Source organism: Syngnathus leptorhynchus, chromosome 7 (assembly GCF_054491065.1).
Source record: "Syngnathus leptorhynchus isolate UIUO chromosome 7, UIUO_Slep, whole genome shotgun sequence".
Taxonomy (NCBI): domain Eukaryota; kingdom Metazoa; phylum Chordata; class Actinopteri; order Syngnathiformes; family Syngnathidae; genus Syngnathus; species Syngnathus leptorhynchus.
Genome location: NC_141201.1, coordinates 7,509,520 through 7,529,795, shown reverse-complemented (window position 1 = coordinate 7,529,795; position 20,276 = coordinate 7,509,520). Strand labels below are relative to the sequence as shown.

General features: G+C 41.4%; 1 protein-coding gene across 3 annotated transcripts; it reads right to left on the bottom strand.

The window, feature by feature from the left end:
• Nucleotides 1–1,547: 1,547 nt before the first annotated feature.
• On the bottom strand, nucleotides 1,548–19,110 carry pax3b (paired box 3b). Of its 3 annotated transcripts, none has more exons than XM_085915744.1 (9): nucleotides 19,026–19,110; nucleotides 18,564–18,799; nucleotides 18,321–18,450; nucleotides 18,008–18,151; nucleotides 7,290–7,489; nucleotides 6,446–6,611; nucleotides 6,162–6,361; nucleotides 4,217–4,496; nucleotides 1,548–1,582 (listed from the first exon to the last, which is right to left on the bottom strand). In XM_085915744.1, the coding sequence occupies exons 1-9, from the start codon at nucleotides 19,108–19,110 to the stop codon at nucleotides 1,548–1,550; spliced, it is 1,476 nt and encodes a 491-aa protein (XP_085771870.1). The 3 variants fall into 3 exon arrangements, with proteins under 3 accessions (XP_085771870.1, XP_085771873.1, XP_085771872.1); XM_085915747.1 differs by having other exon boundaries at nucleotides 18,393–18,450; XM_085915746.1 differs by having other exon boundaries at nucleotides 1,565–1,582; nucleotides 4,212–4,496.
• Between the last annotated feature and the right edge of the window lie 1,166 nt (nucleotides 19,111–20,276).

Here is a 20,276-nt window from a genome sequence, read left to right as displayed (position 1 = left end):
ACCAAATATTCAAACAACAGAGTGCTTGCATGTGGGCATGTTTTCTTGTTTGGTTGGTTTTTGTTTTTTCAGGGGTGGTGGGGTTATAGATAAAATCCCCTTTTGATGCTTGGAATAGTTTGTGACAAAAATGGTTGGAATGAAAAATTGAGACAGAATGGTCCAATGATATAAGTACATAACAATTTTGTCTTTGTTCTTTCTAATGTAATTTGTTGTATTCTAATCATCTAATAGTGAGCACATCAAACTGCTGTTCTCATGACAATTTCTGTGGGAATGAACACAAAAAGCAATGGACTGCAATTAGTTGAAAAACTGACATATTGGTGGGGTTACCCAAGTGGGTATCTTTTTAAAATCAATCATGATTTTGAGAAAAGAATTGGTCATAGTTAACTGCTTAAAAAACATAATCCACCTTGGAAATAATTTTGAACTTAAATGTTTTCCTATTAAAAAAAATATTGTAAAAATACAATGAAAAGTCTCAAATAGGTCAAGTGTTTCCTCAAATGATGTGGCTGACACTGCGATATGTGATATATTGCACTCCTGCTCTACGGGGAAAATGCATGTCCAGCTTTTATCTAAACTTTGCTGCTCGTTTGCTTTCTCAAGTGTTTTGTGGTCGTGACTTGTGACCCGGTGACTTATTTTTCCCGCAAGAGAAAGATCTTTTAAAGGGTTTAAGCCTGTGATCGATCTTGCCTATCAACCGTCCCCACCCCCCCTCCCTTTTTGTTAAAACCACTTCTCTTCAACTGCTCTCTCATCTGTCACTTTCTCTAAAGTCACCTCTGACCTCCTGCAAGGCCTTCGGACCACTACAAAAGGCCAAGATCTGTGGCTCGCCGCCCGAAATGTCAATGAGAAGAAGACGAAGGAGGAGCGCGAGTGCTTAGATGGAGGTTTAAATGAACTTCCTCAGCAGTACAGCTGTGGTGTATGTTAGCGTTACTTATATATTCTAACCCAGATATTCATTTCCCCGTGTTTGCTTTCTTTGCTTCTAGAATATTTCTTCATGTGTGGCTTGTGTGGGATCCCAAATAAATGCCATATAGATAAAATCAGCAAAGCGTGTTTCCTCCCACCCGTCCGGGCAGAAACGATTTGGGAGATTCATTTGGTGTTACATGGAATTTCATACATCGTCATGTGGCTGTAAGATATGTAAACATGTTGCCTCGAGTCACTCTTGCGGCGAAACAGTGGGGTTCATCATCGTTTAAAAAAAAAAAAAAAAGAAATGACCCCACAGGGAGTGATTGTTGGACTTCACTGAGAAGTAAAAATGGTCAGAAATCCACATGTCCAGAACTGACCAAATTAAGCGCTGAATTCTGTCCTGTTCATCCGCAATTCATCCACAGTGGATGACTTTTTTTTTTGGTTGGATATTCTTTCTCATGTTCCCTTCTTATAGCTCTCTTGCTTTCACAAGATATAATCATGAAATGTCCTGCATCAGAGAACATAATCCAATTTATTTTGGTCCTGTTGACGAATGATCGTCTTCATTCTTTGTGGACTCAAGCTTTGGGTCAGGCAATCTCAGGCCTCAGATAAGGAAGGGGACCTGAAAAAACAAATACAAAAAAAAGGATGAGGAGTGATGACAACAGGAAATACGGATTTGAAATCAAATGTTGTAGAAAGACAATAAAAGATGGAGATTTATGGTCAAATGGATGCTGGTCCCTTAACAAATTTGTACGGGCATATCAAAAGTCTAAGGTCAAGCAATTTACACATAAAATGTGCGGATTTAATATAGTAAATAATTAGGTGAATGTAATAGCAATACTTTAAAAATAAAAAAATAGAGGTATTGATTTTTTTAAGCAATTTTGCATTATTGTCCAACCCATCTTCATACTGAATCACACACATATTCTTGAAACTGTCGTTTCTTTTTTCTTTCTTTCTCTTTCTTTTTGACATGTTTCCTTGAGGTGCACCACAGATCAAACAAAGATCAATACAGCTACAGGCAAATTGTTATTACTTATGTCTGCCATGGTGATCTTGAGTCACAGTGGTACCTTGGCTTGCAAGTTTTATTCATTCCGTGACTGTTTATACCACTTGTATCTCAAATCAAAGGAAAGGACACTATTTGTTCCAGCCCTCTGACAAACACCAACATTTTTAATAGGAAAAATAACAGAAAAATATTTAATAAAAACTAACAATGATATCAATAAAAGAATAAAAAGAACGGCTACTTTTTTTCATTTGATTTTCACTGAACTGTTTTTCTTTTTTAGTCACACTTTTCTTTCTTTCCATCACTTTTTCATCTTTTCATGGAAAGCACACCACAGCTTGGAAAGTATTTTAATGCCCTTGGGGGGCTTTATAGCCTTGATAAAATAGATGCACAATAAATGGAAGTCAACTAAAAAACAACAGACTTACTGGGAGGTAACATATAATCACTTGTTCGTCAAATTTTACTCACAACCCAAAGACAATAACACACCGGGCTGTCATATTACAAGACCAAAAGAAAGATAGTCTCGTAACCACCAAACAGTAAGAAAAAAAATAATTCCAACTCTTCTTTCAGCAGTCCGGTGATGGATCGGACCGCCATCCCTTTCACTAGAACGGAACCTGAAGCAGTCGTGCTAAATGCTGCCTCCCCAGCTGACCTCAGTCCTCACACCTGTTTCTAATAGCCGCCCTGCCAGAGGCTATTAGGATCCATCCACCTCCAGAAAAGACTTTTCTTTTGCAGCTCCAAGCCCAACTGCACGCTGGTTATCCAGTCCCACTGATTAATCACATCAAGATGGACTTGTGATGGTGCGTAGGTGTATGAGAACACGGGTTGCCCTGGTGAACGCCTTTGCACTATTAGGCCCGTGTACAACACAAACAGGCTAAAGGTTTTTCACGTGTACAACCAAGATTCTTTTTTGGTCTATGTTATATTATGGGAATACTGCATAACATATTTTGTTCTATTCTTTGATATAAAGTTCCATATCTATTTGATATTTTCGCAAAATTAATCATGACTTTTGAGCTCAGTTTCACGCTCTTTGAAGAGAACCGTCCAGCGTTTGAAACAAGATTATTGGATGAGACTGATTGGCCAAGCCCCTGCGGACCAAAATTGGAAACGCTGGCTGCTGTAATCAAAGCATAGCAGAAAACGACATTGCCCTGCAAATTCTGATTTGTCTGAGGTTGACTGCAAGACTTTCAGAACAGTAATGTGAAATGAAAAGACCCTCTCATGAGTCAACAAGTGAATATTCTTTAAAGGGCAAACACGCTGAGTCGGACCTTCAAACCTTTTTGGAGCTGTACTTTTCCGTGATGGAATCTGACTCTACTGAATGACTGTCTCACAGTTTTAGGTGAATTACTTTTTGGTGGCAATCAGACATGCACAATTACCCCCAAAAGCTGAGTTTGGAGTGGGGCGGCACCTTTGCAAGCAGGACAGTATCTCCACTATTTAGACACAATTCTGTTGAGGGTAAGTGCAAATGAAAGAAAGAAAATGTGTTGTCTAAATTGTCAAAATAACAACTTCCTCATTTGTGTCCATTGATTCAGACCTAATCAAATTCCGAAGGATGGTTAATAGGGTTGAAGTCAGGGTTCTGTGTGGGCCAATGAAGTTATTTTTTTCACATTTTTGCTTTGTGTACTAGCCCACAGTCATGCTGGTTGAGAAAATGGCCTTTAGGAAACGTTGTATTAACAGAAAGGATTGTCGAAGTATGACAATGCAGGATTAGTTTTTTTGTAGGGGGCAAACAAACAAATTTTAACAAACAAAAATTACAAACCAAAGAATTCTACAGAAAATGCTGACAAAGATTAAAAATGTGTTTTCTAAGGGGAACATGAGGGAATAAAAGAATAACCTCAAACCAGTGTGCTAGGTAGGACAGTGATTCACCCACGTGCTTTCAGAAACAGTCCTTTGACTTCCAAGCAGTCACAGCAGTTTCAATTACTTGGCCCTAGTAATATCTTTTATATTTGTGATGCTAACACTATTGAAGAATACAACTTGACATAACTGAAAGTATGTTATCAATTAATGTTTTAAGACAGCAAGCTCAAGTTGGTTCTGTGAAGCTTGACCGAATGTTTTGTTATGGTTGTTTTCCCCAAGAGTAAGCCATGGGTGCGTAAAACAATGCAGTGGTGAAAGAAAAAAATATAAAGTGAATTCTATTGACCTTACTTTGTCCGTACTGGCCATACTGGTAGGACGCCATGTGATCGACTGTGTAGCCCTGGGAGCTGTAGGATGGGGGGCAGTAGGACTGCGAGCTGGGCAGGGAGGGCAGAGCTGACATTGAGGGAACACTGGTCAGACCCTCCAGACCTTTGATGTGATCCATGCGTTGGCTGCAACTGGCGGCCATGCCGGCAGCCGGTTCAAGACCGCCAGTTAGAGGTGAGATGGCATAGTCACTTTGCGGCTGATGTGGAACCCCACCGTGATTCAGCAGACCCATCACCTGTTGGAAAGACAGATGAGAAGATATAGTTTCCAGAATAGCACCAGTCTAATATGTGAATAGAAAACAATGTTGTGTGTTGTTTGGCTTGTTTTACAAAAGTTTCCAAGTTCAGATACTTGGCTGCGTATGCATTGATACACAATGCATCAGAGATCTTTAAAAAGACTGTCAGAAAGCATATGGACTCAGCTTCATAGACTGAGAATTAAATAATTTGTTCGAGATCCACAGTCCCAACAATTCTAAAATTCCACTGCTTGAAAAACATCACAGCAAAAGATAACTTATCTCTGATGTCAAAAGAAAAACGTCCGTAAGCTTCACTTAACTAAAACCTCAGAATACATTTGCAGCTTGAGAAAAGCATTAGCTCTTGACCTGGTCTTTATTAGCGACACAATAATCGAATTTGGAGGACTATTCTTTGGCCGGCAAAGCATGGAAAAGAGCTGCAGGGCAAAGCAGTTCAACTGGTGTCCAAATAGGGACTGATAGCACTAACTCTCTCAGAAGCGCACAACCAACTATTCCAGTAACCTCTTGATGAGAAATCGAGTCTGCGCTCATCACCTTGCAACGGCAGTGTAACTAAACCTGCAAGCTCTAAATGTATCATATCCACCCTACATGTGATCAACGGGTTGAGGCTCCGAGAGCCATCCTAATAAGAAGCAGGTATGCAGCACTATGTGTCCTCCTGGCCCTATAAGTGACATATTATTCTACATCCACTCACACACATGGTACTGCTTAAATCATTTCCAAGTAAGAGAGGAGTCCATGTTGACTTGGAGAGAGGAGTGGTGTTTCCTCTCATGCCCTGTAACATTTTCCTCAGAAAAAAAGAAAGAAATTGTGTTTGGAAGGCTTGCTGGACGCAAAAATGAGCAGGAACTTGCCAAAAAATGCTGCCGAAACCAGTAACCCGCCGCCACTGTAACTGCAAAGTTCTGCTCTAATGACGCCAATGCTTGTGTTATATCTCTGCTTGTTGCACGTCTTGACCAATAATGAATGTCTCTTTCTTTGCCCGGAGTCGCTTCCTGCCTCATGAGAGGGCTGCTGACTTGCCATTCCAGGGTGTTTCATATTGGAACACTGCCGTAGCCAGAGGCCTGAATCAGTGTATCCAGGAGTCCGGCGAGAAAAATGTCGGGACGAGGGGGGAAAAACATCTGAGACTAAATATTCCTTCCTCGACATATGAAACATACAAATAAATAAGAACTCTGCTTTCACTAGAGGGTAATATCAAGGGAGGCATTTTAAGAATGCAATCACAGGACTTTCCTTGAGGCTCAGGCTCCAGTGTTTGCTGTTCTCTGTTTGCAGTCGTTGGTAAGGATTGAAAATGTGCTCTTTCACTTTAGCCACAATATTATTATGTTTTTTTTTTTCTGGATGATATTTTGTGCAAAGATTTCGGTGCATGACATCCACTGTTGGTGGTGATTGTCATTTCAATGAAAATGTTTATGGCAAAATTATGCAGAAGAAAGGCAACTATTTTGGTTCAATCATTTTTTGCCAATCTATTTCCTTGACAACCTGAGGCTCAGGCCTCCACTGCCTCACACAGCGGTGATAGGACAGTATCATCGGGAACATAATCATTAGAAAAGCGTCAAAGTCAGAGATGCCAGGCTGTCGATGTTCACTCACCTGTGAGGAGAGTCCATTTCCAATGGCCGGGTTCATGGGATTGGCTGGGCTCACAAAGCTTTCCGAGTATCCTGAGAAAGAGTGGCGTCCAGAGGCAAGGCAGTAGGCTGAGCTTCCTTCACCTTGTCCTCCACCACTAGACACTTGGTGACCCGACGACGGCGGGAGAGGCTGTGGTCGGTGTAGCGTGCTGGGTGGCTCTACATTGGACAAGGTTGATGGGTTGTAGTCTAGCAATATTTCTTTGAGAGGTACGAACGTGTGTTGGAATCTTATGGAAGTACCTTGTGCTATGGATGCTGAGGAATAGGCGCTGTCAGAGAGCTGGTAAGGAGTAAGGCTGGACATGGCTGAAGGTGGGAAACCCCCTGGGATCAGGTGATTAAAGGACATCAGCTGGTTGGCCCCTGCTTGCTTTCGCCACCTGGCCCTTCGGTTGCTGAACCATACCTGGTTTTGACATTGTTGGCATATGTGAGGATATTGGTATTGCGTATTCAGTTGATGTTGAAACACAACGCGCTGGATCCATAGGAACATAGTAAAGTGACATTGATTCCTTTATGGAGCGTAAGCAGGTTCATTTTGTTTATTCCTGGAAAAAAAAGGACTTGGAGCAACTCTACTCTTTGTAAAGCTTCGTATTGATTAATTGGAACTTTTAAAACTTGAAAATATCAATATTGAAGGGACTGAATCAACAGTTTAATGAACTCCTTTGCACAAGTTTCCTTCAGGGAAATACCAATGTTTTCATTGACACCATCATCACCAAGTATTGAATTAGAAATATGATTCCCAATAAATAACACTGGTCAACAACATATTTTTGTAATATGGCTTTATTATCTTCCAAAATGTATTTTTGATACCAATTAAAAATTTTCTTTACTATTTTCTTGTTATATTTTTGTTGTGAAGTTTGACTCTTGCTCACTATGGATTTTACCATGTGTTGCAATTTTTAGCTATGATGGTTTCAGAAAGAAAATTCCACCTGTTGAACACTTAATACATAAATTATTATTATGATTATTATTATTATTAAAAATGATGCGCTAGTGTACAGTCAACGAATGTGGTCAATGTGTCGTCATCATCATCATCAGTAGGTATGTCATCTCTTACTTGCACTCTGGCCTCAGTCAGTTTAGCCCTTTGGGCAAGCTCTTCCCTGGTGTAGATGTCAGGGTAGTGGGTCCTCTCAAAGGCCCTCTCCAACTCCTCCAGCTGTTCTGCCGTAAAGGTGGTCCTACTGCGCCGCTGTTTCCGTTTTAGTGGCAGATCAGGCTCTGACTCTACCTCCGAACCCTCATCTGAGTGACTCGCTAGTCAAAGGGTGACAGAAAAAAAAGCACTCAGTATTTTCTCCCTGCAGCAGATGTTTAAACAGGAAAAGAAGTATGATGCAGCATCTTCCTCACCAACGTTCAAATTGTATTTTGTTAAGCGGTTTATCGTATCATCAGAGTCAATAAGGAGTCACATTGGCCACCTGATCTTGAAAAGACAGACTCGACGAAGAAAATAAACACAGTGATGTAATCACCTTTTGTTTATTGATTACACACATGCACCTGCACTGTCAAGGGATAGTTTTCCTCGAGGTCTTGTGGCCAAACAGACTTCCATTCAGGAGAATTATTGTGAGTGAATAATCTCTATGGAAGAAAATCCCACAGCTCCACAGGGGTACTGGTGGACTAAAAGGCACACAAAAGGCTAATTTGGATCTTGGGGCCATTCTTCTGCCCTGTGTGTGTGTGCGTGTGTGTGTGCGTGTGTGTGTGTGTGTGTGTCTGTGTTTGTGCGTGTGTGCATGAGAGCACATGGGAGAGAGGGAAAGCATGCATGACCATTGAACAAACTGCTTATTCAGGTAACTTGTGACTTGTTAGACTCTTCACCCCAAGTCCATTTACCAATCTCAAGAAAATGTAGCAAAGTTTGTCATATTTTTTTTAAAATTTAAACTGCAATATTTGATCCAGCAAAAACACATATAGTAAATACAGCATTGAGCTGATATCCTCTAATACTGCATGTATACCTAGTAGTATAGGCTAGATATCCAAATTGATTTTTTTTTATTTCGATGCCCAATGGTGTTTCATTATCATAGATACAAAAACAATTAAAGTAATAGTGAATGTTCAACTTGACTTAGAAGCTCCATTCTTAAATTTGACAGTGCTAAATTCTCCTTATTCTATCTGTACTTTGGATCTCTAATTTAATTGTGATTTCCATACAATAATCCAGCAATGTCTTTTAATTTAGTACTTCAAACACACTCTTGGTTCCCTTATTAATTCACCAAGACCTTTTATGTTACACCTAATTAATTCAACCTCAGCACAGGCAATATTTGAGTGTGCAACTTCTCAGAAACAACAATAAAATGACGAGTGAATCCAACCAGATGAGGGCCCCCTGTGTGAAACTGATCCTTGCACCCCCATCGTAGACACATGCATTAGGGGCAAATTGGTAAAGAAACATTCATGAGGGAGGCAAAAAGTAAAATATTTTCAAAAGGGGGGTGTAAAGGGAAATAGAGGCATTTTCAGAATAAATTGCAATTTTGCAATCTTGCAGTGCCATCATTGTACAGTCGTTTTCTAATAGTGTCTAATCTAAAACAACAACTAAGCAGGTAGTATTGTCGTAACACTTGACAGACCCACCCAAAATAACATAACTGAATAGAAAACATAAAAACATACAAGTTGGTTGGAATTTGGGGTGCGGTTAATAGGCCTTTGGTGTTGTGGACAGGTTGGCAAAAAATTAGATGAAAGGTTTGTTGCCCCCGACACACAACAAAGACCCCCCCACACACACACACAAACACATAGTGGGTTTCTCAAGCAGGACCACATGGAATCCCACACCTCCCACCCCCCGACTTTAGCAGCATGCACGTTCCTCAGCATTTCACAGGGATTTGGGCCCTGGGAAAGTGGAGGTAGCTGGGAAAATCCTTAATCATTTTGGAATTACCTATCAGTTAAAACTGCTACCATAGTTTCAAAAGAAAAGAACGTGGCACCTCGACTGGGCAATGTGAACAATCTACAGTCTGATCTTCCATGGACGGCTCAAATTGGCTCATTTGTTTCGCTCTATGTGCGTTGAAACGTTACATGGACTCTCACTTTTTGACACTTTGCTGAGGTATCAGATACATGCCTATAATTTGTTCTTTTTCCAAACTCAGGTGGCCATGACCTAATGGCACATAATGGCAAATGTCATTCTTTTCAAAGTGCAAAAGAAAAAAAGCAGTTTTGATGTTTCTACACTTCTTCCTGGCGTATGCTTTAAAACAATGACTTGTTGAAACTGAGGCAGTAGCATTTTATTTCCTTGTTGAGCCACACAGGACCCCCAACCGCCTTCCTGTTGCAATCAGTCACAGTCTCAGAAGCACAGCTCCGATGTTCAATCCGTGGTGCAAAAGGAATTTGGTCTCCAATCAAATAGTCTGGGTGTGTTAAAGAGTAAAAGATTAAGTTGAAAAAGTTGGACAAAGTCAGAAAAAGGTGTGTTCAATCAATGTTAGGCTACAATTTTGGTTGTGAAAGTTCTGTGTAGTGAAACTCATTTTCATAATAAAATGATAATCAATTGTAATTATTTGTGGCTCATTAAAAATCTCAGCGAAAATCCAATTTTCAAATATTCCCTTTTTTAAACAACCAATACCTACTCCTCCCTGTCCTCTTTCTCTTAACTGTCTTGCTTTGTCCCCCCCCCTCCAATCGTTCTTTTCCACCCATATTTCTCTCTCTGACTCTCCGGCCCTTTGTTGCTGCAAAGAGCTGAACTCTTTGCTGGCGATTTCCACGCTCCATCTGTGGAATCCGTCATGGCTCCCTCGGCCCTTCACAGTGGAGGGTTGTCACCTGCCCCACGGGGGAGCCGGAGAGGGAAGGGGGTGCATAAAGAGGAATGGGGGAGATGGGGGCACAGCCAGAGGCATTTTAGCCCTCCCCCTCAAAGAAAACTCTTTCCTCTGGAGGAAACTGTACAAGCACCTCAGGGGCTGATGGGAGCATTGGGGTCTGTCGTTGCTGATGTAAATGTACCCGAGGGGATAGTCTGTCTGAGCATCTGGGTTGTTTTTTTGTGTTGGTTTAAGTTTTTGTAAAATAGTGGAAACACAACTTTCTTGTCAGCGCTATTGAGAAGCATAGTAGAAGTAATACTTCTACTCACGCGACAGCTGGTCACCACTTGTACTACGTGAAGTTGATGTGAGGTAAACAACATGAGATGACATTTTGTATCAAGTAATGCCAAGAGACATCCTCCCAATCACGGTCTATAATTGTTTCTATTGATAAAGCTTGAGTCAGGAGCTCAACAAGCACATGGCCATCTTTTTACATAAGCCCAGCCTTCCCCCACAATCGTGCTGTCCCTTCTTTGACTGCCATTTTGTTTCCTTTTATCTTTGATGAGTGGTCAAGCACAAACACAAAGCCACTTTTCAAAACATTTTTTCTCATCGTAAATAAGCGCCACAGTCGTTCTAAGGTCTTTGTGAGAGAGTAATAAAAAGAAAAGTTTCAACATTTTCTGTTTCTGGGAACTTATCCAACTTTGGAAGCAAATGGTTTGAGAGAGCCCCATTTTCCATCATTCCCTTGTTGTCTTTAAGATGTGATCGCATCGATTTGGCACTGTCAAACACAATTAGCCAATCAAATTATCCTCTTGCTGTCTTGCCAGTATTCATCTTGAAAATTCAGCAAACTTGACTTCTCTTTTGCTATGTTTACCCCACCCTATAGCAAAAAAAAAAGGCGGGGGGCTGATCGGGTTCATACGTCAAAATATGAAGAAAATAAAATGCTTAAAAGGGTATCATTATCTCGGTGGAGGCGACCTGAGGAGCATTTCCTCAAAATAGGAGAAGCAGTTGGAGGGGAGGGTCGAGAGGGTCAGAGGAGAAAACAAAACTGTTTAATTTAACCAAACTGAAGCCCCAAGAGGCCCAGTTTGAGGGACCCCGAGCAAAACAACCGCTCCGGAGCCAAGAGAACCCAGAATGTCTCCTGCCACGCCAGGGAAAACCAGAGGGAAGGGAGAGGATTTAGCTGGAACAGACTTTTGGAAAGACTTCAGTATTGCTGCTTAGTTGGTGGGGTGAAGAATGGGGGGTACACAAAGGCTTAAATATGTCCACTGAGACATGAGACAGTTCTGGTTCAACATACATGCACGCATGCGTGAGAGGCAGAGCGAGAGAAAATGAGCAAAAGCGACGTGTCCAGCTTGAGTTTGAGGACTTGGGGGAATTGACCGACCATATGTGGATTATTTACACCCCTTCTTCGCACGGCCCAGGAACACTTCTGGGGCTTTAGTTAACAGTGAGGCGGTGACACTTTGTCCACCCCCTTTCTCTGCACCTTCCCCTCCCAAAATCACACAAAACAAAAGGCAGAGGAGACAAACGCAGCATTTATTTGGGCGGGACAACCATGCCGCTTCTATTCAGGCGTCGGGGGACTAAGTGACTGGCTGACTGCATTAAACAGTATATAGAAGTCAACGCAAGCAGATGCTGGGTTAGATAATGGCTTTACTGACAGCTTATGGGCCCATCTGTGACGCTCTGGTTTAGAAAAAAAAAAGATGGTGTGTGCCTGGTTGGGCTTTTTTGGGTGGTGGGCTTACTTGACTTGCTAAGTTGTGACCTTCACAAGTGGACTGTTTTAAGATGGACAACAAATTATGCGCGTGGCTAGACAAGTGCGATTAATCACATCCTTGTTGCAAAAAGAGAAGCCGATGGCCATGGAAGTTGTTAAAATTAGTGGTGGGGGATATAAGGAAATGGTTACCTGTCAATTTTAACTAAACGTGTTTCTAACCTTGTTTCCTGTGTGTGAAGAGAGAGTAACCTCATGCAGCCAGCCCTATGACCTTGTTGTTCCCTGTCTTTTAAATCCGTCTCACCGCTCAGGTCATGGAGGGGAGGGGGAAGTTATGTCAAGAGCCAACAAGGTGAACTCTTCACATGTTAACTGTCATTCTCACTTATAGAGGTAAGAGTGATCTGGCTTACATTTGCTGCCTTGGTGTGTAAGCGTAACGTTTATATACTAAAGAACTCTTTTCCAAAAGGAGATGAAAAGACAAAAGTACTTATAAATAAAATAAATAGAATTATTGTAAAATTATGACTACATTCATGCGATTTATTGTTTATAGAATCATTTAACTAAAGTGGTTTACACTGAGTCAATGAATTCACATTTTAAAAAGAGTGTAAAAATGTGCAGGTCCGAGCAACTTTTTGCCATTTATCTCAAAATACAGAAAATGGATTTATATTATTATATAAAAACTGGCGCAAACGTGAGCGCACACACAAATCGACGTGAAAGCTTAACAGGCTTAGATTGTCTTATTGAGGTAACCAAGATTTTGTCTGATAAAACTCACTACCGTGCAGTTTATTCTGTGATGTAGGACCAGAATAAGCAAACACAGTAGATAAAGTTAGTGTGCAAAATGTGATTTGTCAAATCTGAGCCAAATTGTACTGTGTGATTTTGAATATTTACATAGCACGCTTTAATCGCATGTGCAAACTAGCATGCAAAGCGGTGCCAGCACAGCACAGAAAAAAAAAAAACAAACAGCAGGGGAAAGTTTTAAACCTTTTGGAAATCCCAACATAAATTATTGCAACATATCGACCGACTATTCATCAATGTCATTTTTGAGCTTCTGGATGATTTAAGAGATGACTCGGAGCCAGTCACAAGAGGGAGTCATATCATATCCCCTATCAAAAAACTCCTAACAAAGCAATTCCTAAATTGTCATTTTTCATCCTTTTTCATTATCATTGCTTTACTGGTTGCAAAATTACAGCATTTTAGCCATGATCTTTAATGGTAGAGTATCAGCACATTTATTTGGCATTTTTTTTATGATGCTCACACCTACAACTCCAATGAACAACTTTGCATTCCCTGCATACTTTCTGAAGGAGATATAGAGAGGGACACCTCAAGGGAAGACAACCCACGCCAAAGTGAGAGAGCATCGAGGAAGACAGGAGGAGATTTAAACCATTCCTCCTATCAATCATAACGGGAGGGGATAAACGGATGAAATAACGACTGTATCGTAAAGAGCCAGCAGGCGACCAGGGTGGAGCTTCGTGTGTTCCACTGAGACACGGCTGCTTCCTCTGAAAAGATTTATGCCACACTTTGTTGTGTAATGACATTGCCGGGTCCCACGGACGCCTGCCTGCTCTGGTACCCGACACCGGCTCGTCTAAGAGACTGTGGCCCCACCGCTCCTGCCCTCCTCGGGTTTCTCAGCGCTGGGTGAACCTTGGGTGAAAACGGGTGTTTGATTGTTTGATTTTTATGTGCGATCTTATCCATGCACAGCGTTTTGTTTCAGCTGTGGTTGTTTTTCAAAGAGGTGTATAAATAAATTTAAGTTGAGTTCATTTTCCACTTGCGGTGCTTTCCCAAATGTTATGTCGTGAAAATGATCAGCACTACAAACCCTCTTGTGGTTTACAACCTCGATTGTACCTGTTGCTGTTCATGTGAGTGAACACACAATTTAGCACCCGCAAATGTTTACATTGACTGGCTTCTTTCATCTTTGACTCTCAACTTTACACTACCCAAACACATGGGTGCCCATTAAAGTAATCAATCTGTCATAGAGACAAGCAGATTCAAGTTTTCCATGAACAAAAATACTCAAATTTTGCTTTAAACTCAAAAGTATCACATCACAAAAATATGCATAATTAAAGACAACCTATCGGAGCCATATCCATGCCCTCGTCGCTATCCCTATAGTGCGAGCTTGTAAGAGATAAAGAGAGGCCTTATTCTAAAGCGAGCCATTCTACTTGACCTTCACTAGGCCTTTTCACTCTTTCACTCTTTGGGGCGCACTCAGCAGCAGTTCAATGTGACTAGTCCATCACGGCCAAGACTGGGGCACGAGAGCCAGTCTTAAAGAGGGGAATACCCCAAATAGAGTCTGCCCCCTCCCAGCCCCATCCACTTGCACACACAGCAGCCTCCCAAAAAGCACAGCCTGACTTCAAAGTCGGTGTGCATTCATTAATTGCTCTTTGAATTGATATCAGTGAGTCACAATAAAAGTGCGAAAAGAGAAAGAGGCTTTAACGAAGTATAGAGGAGCCATTCATTTGAGGCTAACTATGTTTTCATGCTTGGGTAGTCATCATGCATGGGCTTATTAGAAAAAAAACTCCCGAGAGGGAGAACTGCGGGACGAGGAGAGCGGGCTTGATAGCCCCCGGGGGTAGAGGAGCGTGATTTGGTGCTCGCCACTTGGCCCTGGTGCCCCCCTCCTTTGCCCTCATGCCCAGAGTGACACATTCATTCTTTCAGTAGACAGACAGAGCCCTCTTCAGCAGACACTTGGCTCAAGACACATATAGCCAATAGCTATTATAAGAACCTCAAAAACCTTATTGGTCCTGTCGTTGTCACGTCATGACAGAATCACTACGGCGGCTTTCGGGAGAACATGCACTCTTCTTCAATATTTGGATTGAGTTATCTTTTGTAGCTTTGGTGACTAAACTGCAAAGGAGTCATTTGAAGATACGGCGCTATACGTCACATATATTTTATCCACACATTTGCCTTTAACCGCATTACTCTTCCTAAATCCCCTCTCCCCCTGGCACTGATCCAGCGTATGCCAACCTGTTACACTTGCAGCACGGCAAGCTTCCACCCAAGTCATTTTAACACACCCACATTATTTGCACAAACAAAGTCCTGCTCAGTTTGTGTTACAAAGCCAGCCAAATCTTAATGGCTCTTTCATGTATTGTCTGCTCACGGTTCCCTTTTGTCCCCTAGCCATTGGCCCAGACCCTGGTTACAATGAGCCTGGGAGAATGGAGGCAGATTGAAGGAATGCGCCTCAATAAACCTAATTATGACATGATGACTGCGCTCACCATGGTAAGGGTTTTTTCAAAGATTTGGAGCTTATTCAATTAGCTCTTTCCAGGATCCCCTTTCGCCAAATAAAGTTATCCCTTTGACTGTTTGCATTGCAAAGAGGAATGTTTGCGTATATGTGTATGTGTGCGCGCACTCGACTAAATGGAAACTTATCTGTCCCTCAACAACACTCGTCTGTATTATCTGGCTAATTTAACCTAATGATGAATGGACTCTTAAAGACACACTGTGAAAACTTGAAGCGGCAGTAAAGAGAAGATTGGCCCTCTGTGACTACTTTGTCTTATGGGTGTATTACGATGACGCTTGAGCTGGAGGACCAACCTTACTGCCAAATGCATTCATATCTGACAGAATCTAAAATGGCACTTTTGTGGAAACAGAAAGTAGAGACTATTTCATAAGAGACTGTTGTTGACTATCATATGATTCTGGCTGGGTGCCGTGTATATTAGATTAACAATGAGTGTCCTTAAGACAGCCAACTAGTGGAAACAAAGATTACTGCCTACGACTGCTAAAATCTAGTCCTCATTAATTTGACATTTTCATTGCTTTTATAATGACTGTTCATTTGACATTCACTGGAGTAGTTAGTATGTATTTTGGTTGTTTATCTGCGGGGAGGGGCAGTTCTTGTAGTAGAAGAGAAGTCAATAATTGGACTTAAATTACAAAAATATTTCTTGGCTGCTCCACAGTCACAATCTGTTTAGCACATTTTTATTTCATGATTCCTTATCCAATAAATGTGCTCGTCAATTTTAGGACTTACTGTTTTAGTCGCAAACAGAAGAATGAATTGTATTTATTTTATAGGCAATTGTTTCATGACGGTAAATGAATAACAAAAGGTTCAAAGGTTTTCATGGAAGTGGACTAACTTTGCAGGTGACACATGCAGAGCTGACAGCAGAAGAGACAGAATAGGAAACAGAGGGCGAGGGGAGGAGTTGCTCTCCAGATGAAAGTGGGATGAAATAAAAGAGTCGATTTAATCTGCTTGAAGAGATTTGAGGAGCAGGCGGCAAGCAAGGGAGGGGGTCAGTGGGGACCGGTGGCCGGCCCCAATTGTGAGCGATACGCTCCGGGGCCAGAGCTGGGCTCTCCGGGGAGAGAACATTGGTGGCTATTCACCCAACACACTCTTTAATACACTCCCTCCGTCATTAAAAGTGTCATAGCACAATATCGACATCGTTTAAAAGACATTATTAATGTTCGGGGGAGGAAAGGCCGCCATCCACCAAAAGAATCAATAATAGATCATAAGTTTTAGAGTGAAAGCGTCTTGGTTATTAGCTCACCCTCCCAAGTGCAGGGGCTTTATTTGATTGACCATTTAGCGTCTGGATATGTGACAAATAGCAATGGATCCCCCCTGGGCGCTGGTGTTTCTCTTAAAGAAACACCACTTCATAGAACTTGACAAAAAAAAAAAACATAAAATATGTCTCGAACTGGAATTTGTTCTGTCAATTTAATATTTCATATGGTCATTTTAGAAGGTTTTGCACTTTTAAATCTTAACCCATGTCTGTATTAAAATGTTGAGCTTGAGGTTTTTTTTGTTTTGTTTTTTAATTGTGTTTGCAGCGAGGTATATGCGCGCATGCATGTGGGGGACCAACGCGCTTCTCCCAACTATACGTGAGTGGGTTCCTGAGGCTTTTATTGTACTGGCTGACGGGCAGCCGGCCTCAATAGAAGAGCCTAAAAAGGAAACATTTTGTAGGGGAAAGTGGCCATTTTCTCTTGGTCAACAGCTTCTAAAATAGGGCTGGCGCGCTCCCTGAATAATTCATCCATCATTGCGGCCTATGTTTTGTCGCGCTTTGCCGCGGAGAGAGGCTGTCCTCTCCCCTTTTTGAATTCTAAACAGGTTTCTCCTTTTCGTCTTTAGCAGCAACCAAATGTGTTTCCAAGCTGGCTCTTTTGTCCGTGCACAGCCCAAGCGTGAGGCTCGAATAGACTCCCGCGCCTTTGTCTCCCAAGTTCATCCCCGTTGTGCGCGCTGGCTCGTCTTTGTGCGCTGATGGAAACCGTTGAACAAATGTTTGATCAACTCATCTGGGGGACAATTGTGTCTCCTCGGAGAGGGCGCTTTATCGCTCATCCTCTACTCCACTCAACTTTGCGGGACATGTTGACATTTCAATGTTGATACTTGACTAAATAAAAGGAGAAGCAATTGAAACGATGTGTGATATTTTCAAATAAAAACGTCTATTTAGATTAGAACTCAACCGTTTCTAACACATTAACAACAAAAATATCCAACAAAACAAAAAAGTCCGAACAAACTTGCGGAATTAAATTCATATCGCAACCAAAGCTTTCTTTAATCAATGCGCTCTCTGGATGTTTTAAATAATAGGATGGACCAGAGTGCATGAAGAAAAAAAGCCACCAAATTCTAAACAAGTGGTTTTGTGCAAAATAAAATTCCAATTGAAATGACTTTTACATTGAAAGTGGTGGATATTAGATGTTGGTGCAAAGTGAGTGAACGAAAACGCCGCAAACATAGGAGCGCGTGCGCGCGCGCGCACTCACACACACTCTTTGCAAGCACTAAACTATCACCTGCTGCTTGATTTAACTATCTGGCCTCATGGGAAAAGCATTAGGCGGAGAGACATGGTCTATAAACAAATCAAAATACAATGCTCTGCAACCCCCATCCCAACATCACGCACATGATATGAATGACAGTAACTAGTCGCATATCATTTTTTCTCTTCTAAAATGAATTTACAACATGGAAAAAAAATACTAAAGTGAAAACAAAAAAAAGATAACAGGCTACACATTTTCAAAAGAAAATCGGAGTTGGTTACTTACATCTGTCTCCTAAAATGCCTTCAATGCTGTGCTTGCCCCTTCGGTCACTTTCTTCCAGTTCGCTCTTCTCCATGTCATCCTCATCTTCCTCTTCGTCGTCTTTCCCTCCACACTTGTTGCGCATAACGCGACTGATGGAACTGACTGTAAAAGTGCACGGATGGAGCATTCAATTAAATCTACACTTAAATTAAAATAACATTTACAAATATGCTATCGTACTACAACAACAACAATAATAATAATAATAGTAATAATAATAATAATCATCATCATCAAAATAACCATCATCATCAATTCCTTCCCCTTTTACCTGTAGGGACATTGTTGCGGTGACATATGCCATCCTTCAGTAATTTATCCCGAATCTCCCAGCTAAACATACCCGGGTTTTCTCGCTTGCATTCTTCTATTCTCTTCTCCACGTCGGGCGTCGTTGCCTGCTTTATATGGCAGAAAGGTTTCAGAGATTATTGGCCGTGCATGTGGAGTTGGTGCAGTTTTCCAAGTTAATCCTTAAATGTCTTGTCTTGCTCTCTTCTTTTCACGCACGTACCTTTGGTTTGCTGCCTCCAATGGCCCCGGGTCTGATGGAGCCGGTCTCCTGGTATCTGCACAGGATTTTGGATACGCAGCCGTGGGAGACCCGCAGCTGCCGGGAGATGACACACGGTCTGATGCCGTGGTGGGCCATTTCCACGATCTTATGTCGAATGTGGTTGGGCAAAGGCCTGCCATTTATGAAAACTCCACCGAGCTGGTTTACTCGGCCTTGACCCAGCGGAGTTGACACTACACAGTCAAATAAAATTGATATTTAAAAAAAAAAAGTGTAAACATATGTTGTAAAACCACTTTTTAAAAAGTACATTTAATTTATTACAACTGGACTCTTGAGCATGTTGAGATATCTGAAACATTATAATGGACCTAATTAATGACGAAAAGTTAGTGAGTTCCTTTTAACTGGCAATAAAGACTTAATGAGAAATTAGTGACAATCGGTGAAGCTCTTTACCTTCGAGAGGGAAGCCACTGCGAGGGTAGTTCTGTGCCAGCGTGGGTCGCATCATCCTGGGAATAGACCCAGCCAGCGCAGTCATACCGCCTACAAACCCAAAGATAGACAGATCCCTCCAGCGAATAGGCTGTCCGAAGTGTACAAAGGGGACCCCCGGGTCACCGTCTATAACCCCAGAAGCGCCACACTTTATGGATCGCTTATATGGTTGAAGCGCGCATCGAGGTGTCCCAAGACAATCGGTTCTCTCCGAGCATGGAAGACCACAAAAGAGACCTAAAAAGGAAATTGAGATCTCGAATGTTTCCACTTTATCCTCTCTGCCTAGAAAATGTATGCAGCGACTGGTGCGTCCAGAAGGCTAAATGTTGTTGTTATTTTTTGATATGGGTCAAAGTGTGAATACGCGGTCCAAGTAGTAGCGCTCATCACGCAGCCAGTCGGCGCTCCATGTTCTGATTGGTCGAGGGGGCAGACCCGCAAACCAAAGGGCTACGGTGATTGGCTTAGGCGAAAAACTTTTCTCATGTCACAGACGTCGTTACAGTTTTGCACCACCAAGACAGAATTTTGGAGCAAAAGCAACAGTCCGTGACTATAGTCTAAAGAACTTCCAAAATTCAAAGTGTATTTGGGCCTGAGAAAACTACGACGAGACACTTGCAGGCTGTTATAGTCAATAAAAATAGTTTATTGCTCCTCATACGGGGTTGTCTTCTCTAAAGTCTTTCTGAAAGGAAAGAGCATTGTCTAAGTTCCAAAGAGTTTGCAAGCTAATTATTTCAAAAGTTCAAATATTTAATACGATTTCATATTGAGGTTAAAAAAATGAGGGGGAAAAAGAGCATTGTCGAAATTCCAATGAGTTTGCATGCTAACAAGTTTGAAAGTTAAAATATTGAATACAATTAATTAAAATGTAGGTTAAAAAATGCTTGCACAATAAAGTATGCATGTATACATTGTAAAAAATGAATTAAATTTAAAAGTATAATAGTAGTAAGTAGTAGTTCTTTTTTTCAGCTGTTGTATCACATACAAATTTACTTAATGACAATCGAATTAAAACTGCATTGCAACATCACTGCACTAGTTTTATTCTTCTAGGAAAATGCGGTGAGGTTTTTTGCAGCATTCTGATGTCGTTAAACTTAAACTTGTAAAACCCCACCAAGCAAAACAAACAAAGAAAAAGTGACATATCACACGCACACCAAAATGTTATTTTACCGATTATTGTCACCTAAC

Coding starts and splice junctions, on each gene's coding strand:
- pax3b (XM_085915744.1), bottom strand. CDS start 19,110: ATGACTGCGCTGGCTGGGTCTATTCCCAGGATGATGCGACCCACGCTG. Junction 18,451..18,563: donor TTGGAGGCAGCAAACCAAAG/GTACGTGCGTGA, acceptor TGCCATATAAAG/CAGGCAACGACGCCCGACGT. Junction 6,612..7,289: donor TGACTGAGGCCAGAGTGCAA/GTAAGAGATGAC, acceptor TGTCAAAACCAG/GTATGGTTCAGCAACCGAAG.